General features: G+C 26.3%; 1 protein-coding gene and 1 long non-coding RNA gene across 4 annotated transcripts; one reads left to right on the top strand and one right to left on the bottom strand.

Moving 5' to 3' along the window:
• Window positions 1–19: 19 nt before the first annotated feature.
• LOC127281997 (pancreatic triacylglycerol lipase-like) lies at window positions 20–23,856 on the top strand. Of its 3 annotated transcripts, none has more exons than XM_051306047.1 (10): window positions 20–377; window positions 18,309–18,472; window positions 19,596–19,750; window positions 19,860–19,979; window positions 20,623–20,769; window positions 21,026–21,254; window positions 21,445–21,867; window positions 21,951–22,077; window positions 22,167–22,382; window positions 22,523–23,856. In XM_051306047.1, exons 2-10 carry the CDS (start codon window positions 18,310–18,312, stop codon window positions 22,623–22,625), a joined length of 1,683 nt encoding a protein of 560 aa, XP_051162004.1. In that variant the 5' UTR covers window positions 20–377; window position 18,309; the 3' UTR covers window positions 22,626–23,856. The 3 variants fall into 3 exon arrangements, with proteins under 3 accessions (XP_051162004.1, XP_051162002.1, XP_051162003.1); XM_051306045.1 differs by having other exon boundaries at window positions 21,436–21,867; XM_051306046.1 differs by lacking the exon at window positions 20–377 and adding an exon at window positions 17,496–17,720 and having other exon boundaries at window positions 21,436–21,867.
• Window positions 4,524–17,234, bottom strand: LOC127282001 (uncharacterized). Its single transcript, XR_007843129.1, has 5 exons — window positions 17,113–17,234; window positions 16,565–16,711; window positions 16,039–16,129; window positions 13,555–13,682; window positions 4,524–4,769 (listed from the first exon to the last, which is right to left on the bottom strand). It is a non-coding gene; the product is annotated as an uncharacterized LOC127282001 (long non-coding RNA).
• Window positions 23,857–24,448: the final 592 nt, after the last annotated feature.

Raw genomic sequence — 24,448 nt, 5'->3', positions numbered from 1 at the left:
TTCCAGGACAAGTGAATCCATCGTGCATTCAGTCGAGCATCGGCCTCTCACCGTGAAACGTTTTAGTTTCTATATAACGTTCGCGCGCTTTTTTTTTTTTTTTTTCTCTTTCTCTCCATTTCTTTTTACACATTCCGTTGTCATTGATTTCGTAACACCTAACGATAGCGAAAAAAAAAAAAATTAATCGAAAAATTCTTTGGTGACCATTGAAAAAACGTGGGAAAAAAAAAGTCTAACGTTCTACAAGTGCCAAGAGTGACTATTGGATCTCTGCAGAAACACGTGAACAAGTATTCAATTGATACTGGAAGCCATGGCTTATCGCTAGGAGAGAAGGAGATATCTCTGTGACATGAGAGAGTGACTTTGAAAATGTGAGCAAATTCTTCTCAAATTTTACAAAGGCAAAAAATGTCTTTTAGAAAAAACTTTTTCAATTCGATATATATACATGAAAAACAATCTGATGATTTAAAAAAATAAAAAAGAAATTACGTTTGGTAAATATGCAAGTTCGCGTGTGCATTGATTTTGTAATAATACTCTTATTTTTCAATTAAATCAGTTTAATTAAATCGATTTCTCAATGCAAACATTCACTATTGGCAGACATAACTTGAATGATCTAGAAGTCTGTTACAAAATAGAATTGCAAACTAAGAAAACCTGCACGAAATTCATATATATAAAAATAGACAAACATGACTTTATCTTTTATTCAAGGTTTTCATTTTGACATTTCGAATTTTACCGCCAGTTTATTCACGTGGCGTTCACTTCAAAAAAAAATACTAACAAATGTATAATAATTCTAAAATTCATATAACATCTACTGTTGATCATTTCAATAGTCAAATAGATCAAAATTATTAAAGTTCAAAGATCTTTAGATTTCAAAGATCTATAGATCACTCCAAATATCCTATAGATCATTTCAAAAAGCAAATAAAACTTTATAAATCGTTTCAAATGATCTATAAATCGATTAAAAGATCAATAGATCACTCCAAATATCCTGTATTAGATCATTTCAAAAACCAATGAATTATTATAAAAATTTATAAATCGTTTCAAAGGCTTTCGATCTATAAATCGATTAAAAGATCAATAGATCATTTCAATAACTTAAATACCAGATAGATCATTTCAATGATCAAATAAAGTATCAAAATTCGATAAATATCCTATTTTAACAATTAATAAATAAAGTTTCATTTAAAATTCAATAAATTAAAATTTCTAAATTCTAGTATACGTGAGTAGTTTGGAGAAAAGAAAATTAGGAGACCTTTTTCTAATTGATTGGAGATATTTTACACGACAGTTACCTAACTTTCTATATATTATCATCACTGATGCGAGATTTTATGATGAATCGACTTTTACTATTAAAAGATCATCATATAAAAGTGATGGCGAGAAACCGATGTGGATTTGATTTGCTCGCGAGAACTAATTAAGATCGAAAAGAGATTTGTACGATGTCAGATTGAATATATATTTTGGAAATTGAGACGTGGAATTCTCTTTATGACATTTATATATATTTTGATTATACCTTGTAGACAAGGTATATATATATATAAATAAAATTATGTATATATGAACGTCAAGAAACGAATCGCGCTTTCTCCACACTGACTAATCTATCTATATGTGTAGGCGTATAATGTGCTTTTACAGAGCACTAATACAAATTATAAACACACGCATATGAATTAAAATGACGTATAACCTGATCGAGTCAATTATAGAACATTTATTATTTACAATATTTTATTTCACACTTTGTATTAAACAATTTGTAAAATTAATAAACGTTTATGTCATTTTAACAATGGATTAAAGTTCATTTCAATTTCAATTCTAATTAATAAAATTAATGGTAATTAGGTACATAAATAATCACTCTAATTTTAATTAGTAAAAATTTTAACTAATTTAAATCAGTGACTCACTTTTGAATTAGTTAAATTTTACTAATTCAAAACTAAAAAGTGAATCACTAATTCAAATTATTTAAATTTTACTAATTCAAAACTAAAAAGTGAATCACTAATTCAAATTAGTTAAAATTTTTACTAATTTTACCAATTCAGATTTAGAGAGTATATATTTATTCATTGAAACCTATTTATTTAAATTATATAATAATTAATAAAAATTAATAATATAATAATTAAAATATATAAAAATAATATTTTCAAATTAAATACCCACATATTTGTTGTATAACATAATAATTTTGCTACTAAGTGAAAATTAATAGAAATTAAAAATTAATAAAAAAAGCGCATATCAATTAGAATTGAAAACAAAATTGTATAACATTAATCCATTGAATTATATAAGAAAACGATTAATATTTATCTCAACCTGAATAATTCATCCATTTTCCAAGAATCTATAAAACTTTTATACTTCCGCCTTGAATTTGAATAAGAAATCACTTTATGTATATCAAGTATCGACGCACTATCAAACTATTAACAATTTTTGTTTTCTACTTGTGCATATCATTAATTTACATTGTTTACGTTAATATTTTATTCAAATCTTTCAATTGTTTACACTGAATTTTTATTTCAGTCTATTTTTTTAGAGAACTCGAATCAATCTATATTTATATAATCTAAAATTTAAATTGTCACGAATTTATCGGAAAATAGAAGAGAAATTAATATTAGTTAACGAACAAAATTTTTATATTTGCAAAAATTTGCAATTATGGAAAATTAAAGAAAACAAAGAAAGAAACTTGAAAATATTGCTATATATAGGAGTGTTTAAATTAAAATGGAATTATTGTTTGAAATGACAAATCGTAATGCAAATGTGTCGAAGCCATTCGCCTGAACATAATGAACCTGCCACATATATATATATATATAATTATTCTATCGAGAATATATAATTGCCGACCTAGGTTTACATGGCGATCAAAGTAGGAAGTTCGAGGTCGCACTGTGATTGCAGTCACGATTGCATTCCTTCACTCAAAACCAGTCATTAATTTTTTATCTCGATTATTTATCTCTTCATCAAATATATAAAAAAAAATTATATATTATTTGATCGGTAATATCTTTTCATTTATAAATATGTTGATAAATATCAATTAATAATAATAACTCTAAATAATAGATTAAAAAAATTATATATCCCATTTCAATTGAATTGGTAGTTGCATTAAAGTTTCAGTCATATTGGTAGCTTCATTTATTGTAATTTAGAATAGAATTTTATTTAATTTCATAATTTTTTATTTTTTATTAATTTAATTCATTATTAAAAAAAACATATAGAAATAGAAATTTGTTATTATATATATATAGTTAAATAATTATAGTCTCTTTTCATTTTCTCCGCAAAGAATTCCTGATGAATTCATTAGTGTCAATTGAGGTTGAAATTGAAAGTATGAAGATCTTTCAATATACTGTCAATTTAATTACATGCAATATTAATGGGTGAATATAATTCTAGATCATAAATATATAATCGTTTTTTCTCAACATTTGTGAATAATATTTCTCATCATAAAACACTGTACTCTCGACTTTTCACCGAGCTCGCGCTTTCCACTCAACAATCCCATTTTTGGTCCAGGCCACGACTATTTATTATTAACGTCAACATTCTGCGCTTTCCACGTTGCAATCCTGCTTGTGGCTTGCCATAGTGGACACAATTAGTATCTAACCAAGTTCCCACTTGTGGCCATTATGGTCTCTCGGGAAACTTTGTTGTCTACCAATAAAAAAAAAAAGTATGCACATACGCACATTTTTTTTTTCTCAAGAATTTTTTCTAAAAATTTTTTCATATTAAATATTCGCCTTTAAAAAAAAACTAACAATTTTATAATTCGAATTTATCAAATTAGTTATTCAAATGTAAATCATTCGTCTGAAGACCACAAAGTAATTTCTATTTTATTTTTAAAGTATGATAAAAACGATTTTTTTTATAATAATATATTTTAAGTTAGTAAAAAAATGAACGTCAAATGTCAACCGCAAAGAGGATAATTTCCACTAAAAATGTTTTTTTTTTACTATTTTTGTATCATTGACAATTGTAAGTTTTAATTTTTGTAAATTTAAACAGTATATATCTTTCTCAATCCTTAAAATAAACAATAAGTGTTTATGCAAACTATTTATGCAAAATTAGCAATTTTTTAAAACTATGCATCTTAATTATGTAATAACTATATAATCTTCTTTGTTCCATTTGAATATTATGAATGGATCATTAGAATTGGAAATTCAAGGACTATTTTTGAAGAGCACAATAATTGTTCAACCATATGATATATAATAAATTATAAAAATAAAAATAAACATTATAAAGATATTATAAATATTATTATAAAAATATAATGTCTTTTTTAATGTTTTAATCGAATAACACAAAAATCTTGAAAATATGACTTAGTTTTCGAGTTCTGGCCGTCAAAAATACAACTAAATTTTTTGTAATAAAATTTTTCCAATAAATTAAAATATTTACCTTAATGATGAATTTTCAGCTTCCAGGAGATATTCATTCAAACTAATTAGCCCTCGGAGATCCCTACTTTCAAGTTAAATTTTCATTCAGAAAATGTGAAAAATAACCGTCAAAATAGACCGAGTTCTAAAAAGTTTGAATATATGAAGAATTCCGTGTCCTTCAAGATAAAACACCGCAAGCCATCGAGGATAGAATCTTGGTTGGTTGGTTTTGGTTGTTGGCCTCTTGTCCCAAAAAGAGGTTAGAATCTGCAAAAAGAAAAAATTAAAATCATTTCCAAATTTGAAAAAAAATGTGGCATCAAAATTAAACCTATAAAGTAATGAAACTAAAAAAATTCATAATTAGAAAAACAAACTGAAAGTACCATATAGACTAAAATTCTATATCATCAAAATTACCCCACAGATGGAAACTATCAATAATTAAATCTTTCAGCTATTAAAATTATTAAGATTTTTTTTTTTATAAAAATAAAAAGCGCAGGATATATGAAAATAAATTAATTACCTACATAGAAAGAAATATGAGAATTCAACAAAAAATAATTAAAATTCGTATACGCGTAATAATTTTAATGAGCAATAAAATAATTATTTAATTAGATAAAAAACTGTCTGAAAGTGCAATTAATGAATTTTTTTTTATTATTTCTGTGTGTCCAACAATACTTCCTTATTTCCGCGACTTTCGCTGTTTCCGACCAAAGTTTTCCCCCGGTTTATTGAAACAATTACTCTTGCATTTGAATTTCCGCTCTATATATCATGTCGATGACAATAAATACGCGCAAAGGTGCAATAAGAATTCTCATTTTTTTTTTCACATTGTTCTCTTTTTTTCTCTCATTTTCTTTTCTTTTCTATTTTTTTTTTTCGTTCATTCCTTTTTGCTTTTATTATAACTTTTCTTAAAGGTCAGTCGTGCTATCTTAACTTATATGAGTTACGCAACAAATCGACCGGTCTCGAGGAGCGGAACTTTGCCGCTTTCTGCGACAAACACTTCCGCAACGCGCAGTTTCCCCTGTAATCTTGTCAAATACAAATCCAAGAGGTAAAAACTTTGTATATATATATACATTCTTATATTCTGCAATCAAGATAATCCCCGTAAATCGTCTGCGCGATGATGCATTTGAAAGTCCTTACAAAAACGTTTCGTTGATATATGTAAATTATTATAAAAACGATTTCTCACAAAAAAAAGGACAAGGAAATTTATTAAAAAAAAAAAAATGAAAATGACTAAAAAGAAATTATTTTCCCTTACTGAAAAAATAAGAGAAAAAAAAAGAAAATTATGAGAAAAAAATTTCTATTCTAAAATTATGTTTAATTGAAAAATATTTAAAGAATTAGAGATAGTTTATGATATTTAGGCAGATTTTCATTTCTAATAATAATGAAAGTTGAAAATTTTCACATAGCTCGCACTTTGAACGGTAATTAATTTCGTGATTGCAATAAATTAGAATGCTTATAGAAACAATAATAATTGATTTGAAACTATCTATAATTCAACTTGGTAATAATTAAAATTAAAATTTTCATTGATTGAATCTGACACTGCTTAAAACTGCGAATAATTAAAACTACTGCATAAAATACCATAACGATAGAAATATAAATTAACAATACTGATAATAATTAGAACCACCGCAAAAGTACTAAAAACATAAAATAAATTTTTTTTCATTTTGAAAATATTCAAAGTAACTGAAACGACAAGTTATTTAAAATACCTCCATTGTTTCATAACTAATAATAAATGAAATTTTTATTATAAAAATTTCTCACACGAATATTCTGACACAATGTATTTTCACTTGGAATTTATTAAGCAATCAGAATCATCAAAATAATTATTTGAGTATATCCTTTTACAACACTTTACGTGTAGGATTTTTGTATAGAGAAAATAAATCCAAACATTTTACAAAATGGTAATCAAAAGTAATTTTCTTCTAAAATATAGACGCATGTAGATTCTTAGGTAACTATACTTATTTGTACCGCAATAAAAAAAAACCGCATAGCAAAAAAATTCAATTCATCCCAAATAGTTTTGCATAATTTTCCAAAGGAGTGGATATTATATTCTATAGAATGCATTCCACAGATGATTACATAAAATTCAAATAGAATTCAATTGCTTTAAAGAATTCAATATGTCGCATAAATCACACTCCTTTTACAAAGGAATTTGACGCGAATTAATAATATAATTTTCATAATAATTAATTCACGTTAATCACTAACCTAATTATTTTATATTACTAAGAATTCTTGAGTAATAATTTGCAAAAAAAAAATACATAGATATTAATAAATCATATTTAAAAAAAGACTTGTCAAATCGAGTCACGGTGTGATTATAAACTTATAATGTCAGGTAAAATGAAATGACCCGCGAGTCATTAATTAGGAACTTCTTTATATTCCTTAGAAATCTCGACAGCTTTCGCAGCATCTGCATCCTGTATATATCTAAGGATTAAATCGATCTCGTGCCTATCTGACTTGCAAGATCACCGCGAGAGCTACATAGATATTACAGAAATTACTTCCGCATCCGCTTTCCTCATAGAAGGAATTATATTTTGATCGTATAACCATTTACACCTGCTTTAAAATGCATTGCTGGTCATTTCACGGTTTCGTGCCAACAAGCGATTAATATCTGCATGCAACATCTAAATCCACAACACTGTATAATTCAAAACATTGATCTTGATTTGTAATTCCTCTATGACTATACAAATCTCTCGCGTTAATTAATAAAAAGTTGAAAATAACTTCTAATTACTGATATAGCTTAAATCATCCGAAGCTTCCTTAGATTTATCAATCAAAATCTATTCATTTTTTTGGATTTGCTAATACATCAGCAAATATAATAAAAGTTGGAATATCCTAACAGTAATAATAACATCCTAATAACAATAAAAAGAAAATCGATGATAGTTTAAATGGTTCGCGTTAACAAATACAAAATAATTAATTAAATTAATCTATTACTATATATACTGAATTCAAATATCGTTTCGCTTGAAGCGTTGAATGCGCGTACGTTTTATTATATAAAAAAAAAAGAAAGGAAAACAAGTTTTCTGTAAAGAAACCGTTCCAATCGGTTTATTAATCGAATTCCTTATTTTCTAATTAAGGAAAAAAGCGCGCACGTTTAGAGATTGACCTTCCGTAAATTAAACTTGTTCGACTGAAACTTTTACGACATCGCAGCAAACCTCAATTAAAAGAGACCTATTTCTCCACTTTCGAATATAAAAGAAACGAAAGATTATATACATATATCAGGGTATTTTTCAAACGATCTTGGCCTCATTCGAATTCAAGGAAGAACCATGAAAAATTTTTACCTACCCGGAGCAATATATTATTTTATTTGTGCGAGAACTCGTTTTCAAGAGAAACCATTTCGATATACGCAAAAATTACATTCAATCAGCAAAATTATATATGTTTAACGCGTACTGAAATGTTTCGTCTTTTAATTTTTTATAATTTGTGCAATAATTTTTATTTTAATTCACGTTTTTGTAGACGCGGGTTCTAAAAAGACGCGAACGATACTGAATTTAAAAAAAAAATATTTTTATACAATTAGAACTATTACGTACAATTTTTAATGCAACGTGATGATTGTATATTATACGTAATACAAGAATTATGTGCGATAAAACTGAAAACCTATCTACAAACTGAATTTTTTTTTGCCTTGAAAATAGTAGCATCGCGCCGGTGGAATTGATTGCAGACAAAACTGCGAATCTAAAAAATTAGTTTATTCGATTAATTCTACCAAATTGAAGTATTAACATCCGTTTGTACAAACTTTTAATCATTACATTGAAAAATTTATTTGATTCAAACAATTGATTACTTGACTATTGTCAAATAAATATTGAAACAAATAATTTTTGAATCAATTACGTTTTATTTGTTTCAAATATACAGAAATTAGTTATTTAAATAACTAAAATTTCTACTAATTCAAAATGAGTACAAAAATATTAACGAACCTTCTACGCAACAATGATTAAAACTACAAAAATTATATTGAAAGCATGACTAAAATATTGCTTCCTAATCTGAAATTTTACCATGAAGCTTATCATGTTTAAATTATCGAATGAAGCTGTAGAAGACAAACTCCAAAAGATTTGAAACAATATGTAACTAAAACTATTACGATTACTTATATTATACACACAGAAAATTATAAGGTATTAAAATAATCTGCAACGCTTATTATTTTAATCCCATTTTGCTTATTTTAATACCAAAATTAAAATTGTTAAATTTAAAAAGCACAAAATTACATTATGCATTTTAAATTTCTCCAAGTGTAACGCAAATTGTAATATCAACGTCAAGTAAATTTTCAAAGTTAGAGTTTCTACTATGTATTTTTAATTTCCATATATAATTTCTTACTCTTTTTATATACAAAATTTCCTTGTTGCATAGAATTCGAGTATTTTTCCCATGCTGTCAAAGAATTATACCAAACTCCCTATAATTTTTTACTTTGTTTTTATTACCCTGTTTTCTCCGTATACGCTATTGAATCAATAGTATTTCTGACAAAGTTATAAAAATTATTGATTCAAAAGCAGAACCTAAATGTTCTGCTTCTATTTTGAAGTCTATAGCATATATATGACAAAATTGAAGAGTAGAAAATTAGTATGATATTTAGAAGCGTTTAAATATACAATTAGAATGACGAGAACACTTTTCACCGATGGAGATGATAGGGGTTTAAGAACCGTAATGAAATTGACAGTATGTGTTAAATAATGACGTGCGCACAACTACAGACATGATATCTATAGCAAGCACGTGCAGAGTAACAGCTTTCCATCTCTCGGCCTTTACACTGACCCACATATTTGAAATAACAGACTACAGCAAGTTCTTATAAAGACCCAGATGGCAAATGATGAAAATTATCAATGACTACTTTAAACTTCAATCTTGAAATTATAATAATCCTTTATTATCATTATTTAGGCAAAAATTACTACTGTCCTTGAAACGCAAAACAGTAATTTCTATATAGAGAAAATAATCTCAAAATAATTATTTAAACCTAATAGCTCAAGCGAGACTTCTCCTTGGAATTTCTGCCTTAGTGGAACAAATTTTTCTTTGATTTTTAATATTTATTTTGTAAATTGCAATTCAAATAACTTTTCAATAAATCGTAATTTTTCAACAATCAATAAAACTGTGTCTGAATTTGATATCACCGAATGAATATCAAATAAATTTCCTATTGAATTAAAATTCAATAAAGTAGAATTGAATCAACTGAAACTTTAAAATGATATCAATAAAAGAAACATATTTCTTTCTACTGAAAAAACTTTCATGAGTATAAAGTTTGATGAAACCTCTGGACTTTCTTACTATAATTTATCATAGAATAATGACCTTGCAGGTCAAAAACCTTAAACTGGGTGGCCTTGTGGATGACAATAATTCCTGGCGCAAGATTTAATATAATGTTGATTAGAAAAAAGAAAGAAGAAAAAAGAAACACATTTGAATTTTAGCCAAGGCCGATCAAGGACGCTTGCGTTCACGAAGATCATTTCGATATATATATATATATTCTCCTTCTGGTTGTTTGCGAATTCATTGGGTACATTACACAACTTGGCAACCAGTCTCTTTGGGATGAAAACACAAGAGAGAAAGGTGAAATTACGTCATCGTAAATAAAGATCGATATAAAGTGGACTCGAAAGCATTTCTCCTCCGTTAAAGAGATTAAGATATTGGATTAGGTCATGATGATTTGGATTTTCGAAAAATATACTCATTTTTAATATTCCATATGTCAATATATATATATGAACTATTTCAGAAACTATCGCGTCTATATAGATACCAAGAGAGAAAGTGTCTCACGTGTCTCAACCTCGAACTTGGTCGTATATTAAATACAAGGAGAGAGAGAAAAAAAAACATATATTTATGTTTTATTAAACTCTCCTTGTACATCATATATTCAATTTTAATTTTATGAGATTTATTATAGAAATTTTTGTTTATTTCGAGATGATGGGAGGGATGATTCCCGTAATAAATAACACAAATTGACAATAATTATTATTATCCGTCATTTGGAAATTTACAAAAGGTGAAAAGCTGTTTTACGACGATGATCGGTAACATTGCCATAAATGTCTATAGTAAATATCTTTATTGTAATTTACACGCTTTACATAATTCCTCGCATGGAAGTCTCATAAGCTTCTAAATAAAATATTTTCTGAATATTATGCAAAAATGTTCGCTGCACATTTTTCAGAAAAACGAAATGATAAATAAAAATTAATAATTAATTAATTCCTATTATGTTTCAAATGAAAATTTTTAAAATTGCTTTTTGAAATCAAAATTCTATATTAAAAATTGCAATTGACATTTAAAGAGGCGAAGCAATTTATTATGTTAGAAGGAATGGAAGTTATTATAATAATAAATTTATCAGATCTAGCAGAGACGTTCTATGCATTCTCAGATTGACTTCCTGTGTAATTAGTCACGGTGGTAACGACTCGCCATTCGGAGTTACGTCCATTCGGCCAATTACCACCCGTTAAAAATGTCGAGGAAATTTTTCTTCTGCCAAGTGCACTCAACACTCTTGGAAAATAAGAAAAATATATCTATCACAAACGAAAGGAAAAATTGAGATCATCTGTCACCACAATAATCAGGGCACTCGAGCGTGTTTTTTTCAAAAAAAAAAAAATCTTGATACAAATTATTTCAATGTTTACTTTCTTTCTCCTCTCATGACAAAGATTACTTCCTTCTGATAAAAAAAAAAAAAAACTTATCAAATATCTCTTCTATAAAAAAAACTCTTTCTACATGACGTTAAAAATTTTATTTTTTAGAAAAAAAATCTGATCTAAATTGACACAGGTATTATTTGATAACGAATATTATCAATTTCGGGATGAATTTTGCGCGAGATTTTTTTTAATAATTCTCCCTCATGATTGCATTTGTTGTTTTACGTAAGTGCGATATAAAAATTACGCAATTGATACATGCAATAAACAAGTGACATCGCTGTTACATAAAACAACTCAATTTACTTGCTGGGCTAAGTACTTCATGTTCTTTCACTAAAAGAAAAAAAGAAAAAAAAAAAAAAAATCCGACGTGATGGAATGTTTTAACTTGAATGTAGGAAAATAAACTAATAGATGGATACTTTCAGTGAAAGTTTATTTAATGAAAATATTCCTTTGCAAAAAGAAATACACACTACTTTTGCATTATTGTCTAGTGTATATAGAAAGCTAGACTGAAAATTGTGATTAAGACGATAATATATTCTTTTTCATTTACAAATAAATATCTATAATATATTTATAATTCTTAATTTTATGAGATAGAAATTTTATTTATTGTTTTTTTTTTTTAATTAAAAATGGAAAATTTATTTAAAAGTGGCTTTCTTTTTTAAAAAATTTGCTTAATTTTCTTCGAAAATGGATATTTATTGATATAGATTTAATTTAATTATCATTTATACAATTCATCACTGAGACTAATGAATTTATAATTATATTCTAATTTATTACCAATATGTAAACTTGCCAATAATTTTATCCTTTTTACAAATTATTTATACATTTTAATTTGATAATATTACAAATCATAACTTTCTAAAATGAATAATTAAAAAAATATATGAAACGTAAAAGATAAACTCAATTGTACAATTGTCCTTGACATTTATCGTTAACTTTGAAAGTATATATATATAGATATATAGAAACATGTTACAAATAAAGAGAGAGAGACATCTCATTATTTTATAAAAGTATAACAAAAAAATTTTAATTTTTAATCCTATTTTGACATTAAAGGAAAGGGATAATTTTTTTTCCAAAAAAAAACCACATAATTTTAAAATAATATTATTTTAAAAATTAATATTGAATAATTATTTTCAAAAATTATTTTTATATTATAAATATTTTATAAAAGAAAATTTTTTTGGCAAGTCTAAAAAAAAAAAGAATTTAATTTTCTTGAGAAGGGAAAAATTTTATAATAAATAATAATAATAATAAAATTATAAATTTACAATTTTATAAAATATTTTTTAAAAAAGAAAATTTTTTTGGCAAGTTTAAAAAGAAGAATTTAATTTTCTTGAGAAGGGAAGAATTTTATAATAAATAATAATAATAATAATAAAATTATAAATTTATAATTTTATAAAATATTTTTTAAAAAAGAAAATTTTTTTGGCAAGTCTAAGAAAAAGGAATTTAATTTTATTGAGAAGGGAAAAATTTTGCAATCTTCATTTATTGTCAAAAGATATATGAGTGCGGAAAAATAAAATAAATAAAAAAAAAAAGCAATATAAATGTTGAGTCGGTAATAATAGAGTGAAGTTTAAATTTTAGATTGCACGAAAGAATGTGTAATAAAGCGATTACGATTTATAGGCATTGGTTTAGTGTTGCACAAAGTGCGCTATTTTCTATCGCGCAATGTAAGTTTCATAGCGTCTATATATATATATGAAGTTCCGCGCAACGGTTTATGTAATTTGTCCTGATCTGAGATTTAATGTTGGATTGAAATTTTTATTTATTCATCTACATATAACGTTCATCGATTCGCGATCGTTAAATAGCACTACTACCCTATCGCCAGATCCACTTTCCCCTTGGCCCGTTTAGTCGACTTTCTTCCTTTGCAAAAGCGTATATATATATTCTCGCACTCTCAAATATCCCACAAGAATTTATTTATACATTCACTCTAAAATTCATTCACTCGCGAATCTAGATCAAAAATTTAGATTTCTATATCTCGATCCAATTAGATTGTACAAAAAACAATCAACTTTGAAGATATTGAAAAAAACGAAACACATCCAAAAATGAAATGTATAGAAAAAAATACCTTTTTAAATCAAAATAAAATAAAATTAAATAAATTAAATTGTTTAAAAACTTACCGAAACTGGTGGAAAGAGATGGAAGACTGACTCCAATTGATCTCAATGATTGATTGATTGCCAGATGTGCAGGAAAGATGATACGATGAAAATTGACTGATTCACTCTGAAAATTCTTCTTCAATATCCTGTGAAAAAATAGAATTTATAAATAAAATTTATAATTAAAAAAAAGTCGTAGTCAATTATTCTATATATTTCCATATTTTGTTTTCAGATAAAAATATTTCTTAATTTTTCCAATGTCAGGGTTATTTTCTTTTATGATTTCGTAATTTCGTAAAGATTGGTAAAAAAAAATTATATATACTGTCAATAACTGAGAAGTATGTTTGTAAACAAACAACATGATGAAAAAAAAAAAAGATGAGAGAGAAATTTATTAATTGGAGCTGATGTACAGGAAATGGTTCAACAGAAACATTGCCGGGGGGAAGGACGCCAAATCTGGGCCACAATGTACACTCTCGCTTTCGAAATAATAATTATTTAATTCCCAAAGCGGAATGGAACTTTGCCTTGAAGTGAAATGTGGTCCTCCCGCTGAGCTGGCCAAACAGCTTCTTTCTTCATATAAATATATGTATATACTTGTTATTTTCGATATATATTCTTTTTTTTTTTTTTTTTTTCTGTGAAGCCACTTTCGTCTCCAATTGATTTGAGTACACGCGGGATGACTACGCAGAAATTACGTCAAAAAAGTTTCTTTCTCAAATAATCGTGACATTCATGTCAATGAAAAGAGGCAATATGATATTATTTTCGCACCTGGATAACCACAAGGTGATTTCTACTTGGCCACTTATCTGGACCAATTTCAAACCAAACAGAAATTTGTTGTTTTTTTTTTTTTTTTAATTTAAACTCGCATCATATTTTTTGTTTCTTTTTTTTTACGAAATTTCTTGAATTTAATATTGTTGTTTTCGTATTATTTTACCGTTACTCTTCTTTTTAACCGTTAAATGCAATTTTTGATTTACACAATTGTTTTTTAATTTATAATATTGATGAAAATTTTGTTAATTTAAAAAACGATTATTTAAAAAATAAAGCTTTGTTAAAAAAAATATTTTTAAATTGAATCTCGTTTGAACAAGTAACCAAAGAAAATACTCAAAAGAAAAAAATAGAAAAATAAGACAAAAAAAAATATTCAAAACTTAATTTTCAACATTTAAAAAAAAAAAAAAAAAAAATTTCGAATTTCGAAAGTTGGTTTACATTTTAAGTGCATTTCAACTTTAACGAAAGTGTTTTCAAGAATGAATACTTTCAAATTTTAACGATTTTATTGTACAACCACTTTCCTTTTTAAAATGTTTTAATGTTTTTCAGTTTACTTTTTCTTTCGTTTTCATTTTGCATTTCTAATTGGCTATTGTAATTATTCATTATTATTATTAATACAGAATCAATCGCGAGATGAATTCAAAATAAAGCGCATATTTTTCAAATGAACTTTAAAACAATTATTTAATTAATTCATATATATTTATGGCGAGAAAAAAAGAAAAGGGGTAAATTTTCAAATTTTAATAAGTAGAATAAAAGCATTGCAAATGAGAAAAAGACTGCGAAAGAATCTGAAGAAAGGCTTTCAATTTGAATTTCCATTTTTGGAGAACATCCAATGTAAAAATCTTGAGTAAAATAATTTGCAATAGTGTGGCGAATTTGAAAGAAATTTGTAATTCACCTCACGTTAAAGCACGTGCACTTTTATTGAAATATTTCGTTGACGCAGTGTTAAGTAAAAATGCTATTCTTTGCCATTTCTCTAATTTACAGTCAAGGAACTTAGCCTTGAAACGAAAATTGAATACAATTTGTGTACAAATCAGAGATTAATATATATAAAAAATGATAATAAGATTATAATAATAATTATTCTTATATAATTGTAAAATAATTATTTTTTCTAATTCAGAGAAATTTCGAACAAGGGGAGAAAAAGTCAAAAATTAATTATATACTTTTTAATTGTAAATGGTAATGTAAAACCGAGACATTAACGATATTCAGGTTACGTTAAGTAAATCGATTACCTTTAACGTTTTATATATATATATGCAATAATATATTCACAATGTCGCGAATCGTAGATGACATAATATATAAATATATAAAAGTAAACCTCGAGCACGTTGGACTTTAAGTGACATAATAGAGGCCGTTGCCATTGCATAAGTTTGCAGAGAGAACAGTTTATACTATTAGAATATTCTAGCCATATATCCAAAAGTCCAAAAGACTCATCATGTTGCCAATTTAGTGTTTTGATTACATGATTTGTCAAATTATTTTTGTATAAATTCATTTTTTAAAAAAATAGGAAATTTCCAATTCAATTTTTACCGAAACAAAATTTCATCAAATTAAGATAATTAAATTAAAATAATTTTAGAAAAAAGCTACTAAACATTTTTTTTTTTTAATAATCGAAAAAATGGAAATCATAAATTTTGTTAAAAAACTTACCAAAAATATGTAGAAGAAGAAGGAAGATTGACTGCTCAATGGTTGCGATTGAATGAGCCCCATGAAAATTCGCTGATTTTCTTTGTAACCTCTTCATTTTCATGTGAAAAAAACAAAAAATTATGTAAATTTATTATAGTAAATAAAAATCTATCTAAAAAAAATCCTGAAAGTTAAAAAGTTTCAAACAAATTAAAATTGAATTAATTTTCTCCAAGCAAATTAAATAATTAAATTTATTACACCTAGATTAATAATTAAAATCTTTGATTTTATCCAATAGAGAAAAAATAAGAACAAAATTAAAAACTACAGATTCAGATAGAAACACTGGAAAAGACATAACCTACAATTTCACAACATATAAAAATGTAGCAAAAAAAATTTTTACCCCTTTTTTCTTACTCTCAGGTTAATTAAAAATGTTGAAAAGAGGCTCTTAAATACCTTTTTTCTCCATCCGATTATTATATTACCTATTTGAAATTTATGGAAAAAAAAAGAAAATATTTTTCATTATACTTACGAGCAATATTGTCCCACGGAGGATGATGAAGGCTTTATAATTTGACCCCAGGAAATATCCTTTCAAGACCAAGGATAGAAAAGCCCATCAAGAATAGATGTCAACTCATCTTTTTCATAATCGCATCACTGATCACCCAACAATAAGCTGAAGAAACAACAATTACTGTTTATTGTTCTGCTACCCCCTGCGGTTTGACCGACGCCATATTCCAAGATGGCGTCGTTTTAGGGATTAGCGACCTCTATTCGATTTTTGCAACATTTTTGCAATAAAAATGATATTTCGATATATTTCTACTTGAAATATTAAAATACTTTTCGAAAAACAAAATTTTAAATCAGTTTTATAATAATTTGACCACTTTTGTCCCTTAAATATGCAATAATGAAATGGTTGAAAAATTCTCGGGGGTAAAAGGCGAAATAAAGATAATATTTTGGCATTTATTGGGCATATTTTAAAACAATTTTTAGGAAATATCATGCCCTTTAGTCTAGGAAATAGTTATAATATGAAAATTTATATAAAAAATCAAATATATTTACCTTTTTGGAGGTGAAATATGGGGAAGTTGAAGAAAAACGACATCCTTGTGCAAATTCTTCATCGAAAGTGATGAGGGAGCGGGCTTCTGTGCTCTGATTGGCTGCAATTTTCAATATTTGATTCTGATTGGTGGACAATGTTACATTCGAATTTGCAGTTAATAATATTTTTTAACATGTTTTAAAATACAATTACTCTATTATTACTTTATTTTTATAATAGAATTGCATTTTTATGTCTTTTTATAATAGCTGAGGCATTGCCAATTATGGTTTTTAACTTTAATATTTAATTAAAAACATTTATTTATATTTTATAAAATTGTTATCTTGACTAATGATGTAACATTTGATTTACTTCCGGTCTGCGCAAAATAAATGAAAATGAACGATTTTTGCGCAGACATTTTGTAAACAATGGAAAAGTCAGGATAACTAATATTTATAATAATAATTAGTGTTATTTTTTATTTACCTATGACTTATTAAGTGAATAATAGTTGTTTTCCTTAATTTTGTGGTTAACAAATAAAAATTTCATGATGGAGATGACACTTAAATTCGGTCATCCTTTTAAAAAACAACAAATTGAAGTAACCTCAAAAAAGGTATTTATTTTCTTTTTTAAAAATTGTTTAAATTTTTATTTTATTGCTGTGTATTATTATTTCAAAACATAAACTTGTTTTGATGAAATGAAATAATCCAATATATGAGCTTTGAAAGTTTTTATGGAATTTTCATTAAATTTTGTATGACACAACAAAACGAATACAGACACCCAAAAAAAACATATATACATAATATATAATAAACGAATAAAATTAAATATAGAAATTTTATTTTTGTGTCACTTGAACTTCGTCTTCTCTGGTGTGTTCCGCGTTATAAAATATTTTACAACCATACTTTTCTTCCAGTGCATACAAATAGTAAAATTATGATAATACAACGTGCAGAAAATTTTCGGTACAATGCCTCGTGCTTAGGATAATAAAAACTTTATATAAACTTCATTCTTTATTTATTATATAATTAAATTTATAAAAATATAATTTATACATATATACAAAAAAGGAGAAAAAGAAATTTTTCAGAATAATTAAAATTATTGTTTAAAAGTAATTAAACAATCTTTTATAATTATTTATTTATTTTAAAATAAATTATAAGCTTTTTTCTTTTTTTTTTTGTAGAATGAGGAGGAGCGGTGCGAGAAAACATGGAGGCGCCAAGGGAGAAGGAGCATTGGTATTGCTCCTTGTCGCATTGGCTCCTATTCTCTGCTCCGCTGGAATCCTGGACCCTTGGCAATGGGCACGCAGTGATCGAATTGAAGTCAACATCCCATGGCTACCCTGTAATTATCTTAGATCCATTTTTAAAAAAAGAGTCTAATTTATAATTAAAGTCAAAATCTCAATTTTTTTTCTTTTTTTTTCAATTATTAATTTGATGAGTAGACGAATTCCAGTTTCCCAGAATAGACTCTTGACTACACGACTTTCTTTTATCGTACCACGTGTCTTTTATAACTTATTGCAGTTTTCACCTTTCTTATCGACATCGCTTATAGCAAACGATACAAGAAAACCTTTTAGTAAAGGTTACTAAATACATGACTTTCTTATCTTTTTCTTCTCATATGTCACCGGAAAACGAATTTACTTTGTTGGCATAGGAAAATTGAGTTAGACACGTTTTTTTAAGACTATAATTTACATCGATTCTTAAGAATCTGTTATTGTCTTTTAAACAAAATCAGTTTTACTGATTGTTTTATTATTTATTGTAATTAAATTATATATGTAATAAAAAGGAAATTAGTTACGAAATAATAATATATTTTTCTAAAAACAATTATATCTTTGTCAAAAGGGAAACAAATATTTTACTGATAAAAATTAATGTCTTTTATTGTAAAATACACAGCAATGTTTTATTAGTTGATGCAATTGTTTGAATGGCCGCGATTTAAGTGAAATTTAAAAAATACATATGGAATAAAGTATAGAACATATAATAATTTATTATAAATATATGTATATAATTTACAGGTTCACTGCGTTTTTATTAAAAAAATATAGTATTTTCAATAATTTCACAAGATTTTATGTAATTCCATATATATACATATACTGAGGAAATCATATTCATAATTAATTATATATATTTATATGAATAAAATATAAATTGTAGAAAGTAGAGCATATCACAAAAGTATTCCTTTTTCGAAAAAAAAGGGAAACAATTTACACACGAATGTGTCTAAAGATAAAAAAAAGTCTCGTGTTTCTATAATCGTATACAGCTTCCTCATTGTTGCCTGATTTGAAAACTGTTACGATGCGTGTGCAATTCTCATTTTTTAGTCACGATTTGAACAGTCAAGCGTAAAAATAAAAATAAATAATTTCGATAATACAAATTATTATTTAAGTTATTAATTTAGAAATTAAATGATTTGAAATTTTATTTTTCAGTTGAAAATGAAACACGCTGTTATGGTGAGCTGGGATGTCTAAACATCACAAGAAGTTGGTATCATCTCATTCATCGACCTCTTAATGTATTTCCTTTGCCTCGAGAGGTCATTAACACAAGGTTCATACTTTACACCAATGAAAATCCTACCGAAGTATGTTTTTTTAATAGTTGAATAATTAAATTAATACAGTATTCTAATAATTTAATTAATAATAATAATAATTAATAATAATTTAATACAATAATTTTTTTTTTATCAGGGCCAAGTTTTAATAGCAAGTAAGGATAAGTCAATAAAACGATCGAACTTTGATGCAGAGAGGAAAACAAAATTGATCATACACGGTTTTATAGACACGCCACTCAGCAATTGGGTGAAGGTGAGACATTAGTTGTTTTTTTTTATTACATCCGTTTTATAGCTATCAATCTAGCAAAAGCCGATCTTTTTATATTTATCATTATATTGTTTTTATCTTTTATATAACTTATTTTGAAATGAATTTGAATTTTAAAAAAATATTTCTTTTTCAACTTTTGCAAACTAATTTTAATAATAGCTAATTAGAGACTAATTTTTTTTTAATCGTGAAAGTAATAAAGTGACTGTTAAGAAATCCTCAGAAAAATTTTCTGTATATATATATAATTTAGACTGTAGGGAAAATTAATACCAAGATTAATAATTGAACACTGCAAATGAGACTGATGGTTAATTATTAACACTTAATAATAGAACAAACTGGTAATTTGTGTAAATTATCTTCCTCGGAACTACGAAGACAGTATCACGAGTCATATCATACTTTTATATCTGCACAATGTAGACGGAAGAAGAAGTCTCTATTAAATTGCCGAGTGTGTTAGAGATCGACGTTAGATGAGATAGATTTTAATCGACATTGTATATATGCATGCATAATGAAAGTAATAATAATAATAATAATAAAAATAATAATAGAAAATTAAAAAACTGTAAAACGTGATTTCCGATGTCTAATTTTTTTATTTTCTTCATCGCAGGAGATGAGAAATGAGCTACTCAAGCATGGTGATTACAACGTCATCATTGTCGATTGGGCCGGTGGTAGTCTTCCTCTTTACACTCAAGCCACGGCAAATACAAGACTCGTTGGTCTCGAAATTGCAAATCTCATCAAACACCTTCAGGTCGGTTTTTTCTTTTCTCTTTTTTTAAAAAAAATAATAAAATATATAATTAAAATTTAATATTAGAAATGGCAGCGATTTTTATTCTGAAAAATAGATTTTATTTTTCAAAACTGAATAAAACCTGAAGAAGACAAAAAAATGATTAGAAAATCGTAAAAAAAGTTAAATTTTTAAATTAATCAATAAAATTTAATCTGGAAATTTTTTATTTAAATAATTAAGGTATGAAAAAATGTAAATATTATTTTTGTAGGTAAACTACGGTCTAGATATGAGTAATGTTCATATAATTGGCCACAGTCTCGGAGCACACACGGCTGGATATGCAGGTGAAAAATTAGAAGGAGCAATTGGCAGAATAACTGGTCTCGATCCAGCAGAACCATATTTTCAAGGGATGCCAAATCATTTACGTTTGGATTACACTGACGCTCAATTAGTCGACGTTATTCACACTGATGGGAAGAGTATTCTCTTCTTAGGTATGTTAAATTATAAACAAATCGAAGAATTGGTTTTTCTTTTTCCTATAAACGTTTTTTACAGAAGTTGAAAGATGATGAAAGCTTCTTCTAGAATATAATTTCTATATTATAAATATGAAAAAAAATATTTCACTGGGTATCTTTGAGTCGATCCTAGGATAACTATAGCCACTATAAGGATTTCCAGGGTACGGGATGAGCCAACCGTGCGGTCATTTGGACTTCTATCCAAATAATGGAAAGGAACAACCTGGCTGTACAGATCTTAGTGAGACAACACCTTCATTACCATTGACATTGATTCGTGAGGGTCTAGAGGAGGCGTCACGTGTTCTAGTGGCTTGCAATCATGTACGAGCGATAAAACTCTTTATTGAGAGCATCAATTCAAAGTGTCAGTATGTTGCACACGAGTGTGGTAGTTATTCGAGTTTTCTTAAGGGTGAATGCTTTTCTTGTAAGAGCAAAAATAGTTTGAGTTGCGGTGTTATGGGATATCACGCTGATACAAGTCCTGCATTAGTTAAACGTCAGGCAATGGGTCAGGATGTCTCGTCCTTATTGGGATCTAAATTCTTCTTCAGTACTGGAAAAGAAGATCCTTATTGTAGTGAGTTCTTTATTAATAATCATTTTATTAGATATTTTATATTTAATTAATATTAAATTAATAATTGAAATAATTTTTTCTAGGAAGACATTATAGGATAACTATAAATCTAGCTAGGCCACCAACTGCCGAGAGTTGGGTTCAGGGTTTCATAAAAGTTACTTTTCACGCTGAGAATGGGATCATTCGAAATATTGATCTTACTCCTAGGTAGTATTCAAATTAATTTTTATAATTAAATCATTTTTCCAGTAAATAATTAAATTTACGAATTGTGTTAAAATAAAAATCTCTTGCAGTGGTTACATGAAATTGGAACATGGTACATCAACTCGAATGGTGGTGGCCCATCCTGGAGGAGCAATTGGTGAAATAGGCAAAATTCGACGAGTTGAACTATCATGGGCTTATGACATGGATGTCTTACAACCTCGTTCTCTTTGTTTCTTTTGGTGCAATGATCATTTATACGTTAATAGCATCCTCGTCGACATCATGGAACTTCCGGGAAGAGGGTATGTTTATAAATAAAAATAAGAGTACAAAAATAATTACTAATAAATTAATTAAGAGTAATTATTTTTGAAATAATTCGTTTGTCTTAATTCAAATGAATAGACATTTACAAAAAAATAACAAATTTGAATACTTACAGGAAAAGGGAAACGGATTTCTCCAGCAGATTGTGTTCTACAAGTAAACGTGACTATGCGGAAATAGCGAGTGGGTCAACTGCCTCTTTTGTCGACAATTGCTGACGAATTATGCATTCGTGGACAATTTCAAACTGTGCAGTGATCTCAAACTCTTTAGACTAATCGCCTTTCAAAATCGGAATCACTTATTAGCCAAAGTACTTTTAAAAAAAAGAATTCAAAAGAATTTAAGTTTTAAATAAAAAATATCAATGTGATTTAAAAAATAATTTTTTTTTGGCTGATTCAACGAAATTTAGAACTCAAACGTGTAAAAAAAAATACGTGTTCACCAGTATTAGTAAGATACGAATTGTAAATTTTGTAAATAGGTCTAATTGTAAATGTTAGGCTATAATAGATTATAATTTCTAATCTATTCGTAAGATAATTCACCTTAGTAGTCATTGCCAAAAGTTAATTCTCAAAATCAAAAAAAAATTTGATAAAAAAATATTTTTTATTTAATTAAATGTTTAAATATTTTTTTATTCACAAAAATGAAAAATATTCTTAAATTATTATTTTTTGGAAATACTACTCTAGGTAAATTGTCTTTAACAGACATCAAGTCTGATTCACGCGGCCATATTTGTCATTAAGAAAATGCTAATTAGTCGAAAAAAGTCCAGTGTGAAAAAAACTCTTAAATCTAAGTTTTTATAAAAATACTTTTTTTTTAATATTTCCACTTATTTTTAACCCAGTGCTTAAGAATTAGCCTTTTGTGATTTATATTTACTAGATTAGAATTCTGAAAAAAAAAATTCAGAAATAGTCTGTTAAGAATGAAAAATCAAAGTTAAGCCTGATTTTTTAGAAGTAGTTTTCAATTCTTCTAAGATTTTGCAAAGGGAAAAAAATGCTTCTAACTATTGGAAAATATATAAATGTAAAATAGTAATTTCTATGTATTTGTTAATGAAAAACATTTGAATATATAATAATATTTAAACACATTTTAAAAGAAAAAAAATTGTAGTTAAAAATAGATGACAGCGAGATAAGTATACTTAAATTGGAAGAAATTGAATACTTCTAATCTGATACATTTTTTTTTAATACTTTTATAACTAGCGTTACTGGAACGAGTATTTTGTCCTCCTTTTTTTTCCATATAAATCATTCGTAACAGTTGTTAAACTCTTAAGAATATATATTTCTACAATTACTCAAAACAGAAAATGTACTAATACAAAATATGTAATAGTAAAACTATTTTTCATTCTGTAACATTTTTAATTATAATGCGAAACATGTGATTCAGCCCAATAAATAATAGGCTCCGATTAAATATCTGTTATTTTTTTCTTCACTGAAAATCTTAATAATAAATTATCTAAATGTTGAATTGTAATCAATTACAATCTTCATATCTCAGGAACTTTTTACATTAAAAACAAAAATATTTTCCTTAAAATCAAAATAAAATGGAATATAAATAATAATAACGAAATACAATTGAAATAATAAAACATGTAATTTAAAATATGTTACATAATACAATTTAATGAATTCATTACATTCAATCTAATTCATTAAAATTAATTAAAATGCATTTAATAATATATATGTATAATTTGACAGTTTTAATAATATAATTTCAAATAAAATTTCACAAACTAAAAAAAATTTAACGAAAAATGACAAAAATTCGTTATCTAATTTACAATACATATTTCAAAAATTTAATTTTTATGCATAATTCGGAGAATACAAATTTATTGTATTCAAAATTAATAATTAATACGCTGATAAATTGCCATAAATTCAAAATTAAACATAAAATATATAAATAATGTATAAAAAAAAGTTCCTAAGACACGTTATTTATATATACATAAATCCTAGAAAAATACGACTAGTATTTTCAATTATAGAAAATA

Source organism: Leptopilina boulardi, unplaced genomic scaffold, assembly GCF_019393585.1.
Source record: "Leptopilina boulardi isolate dan_hultmark-lab unplaced genomic scaffold, ZJU_Lbou_2.1 LbouV2_278, whole genome shotgun sequence".
NCBI lineage: Eukaryota > Metazoa > Arthropoda > Insecta > Hymenoptera > Figitidae > Leptopilina > Leptopilina boulardi.
This window is presented reverse-complemented; position numbering and strand designations above follow the sequence as displayed.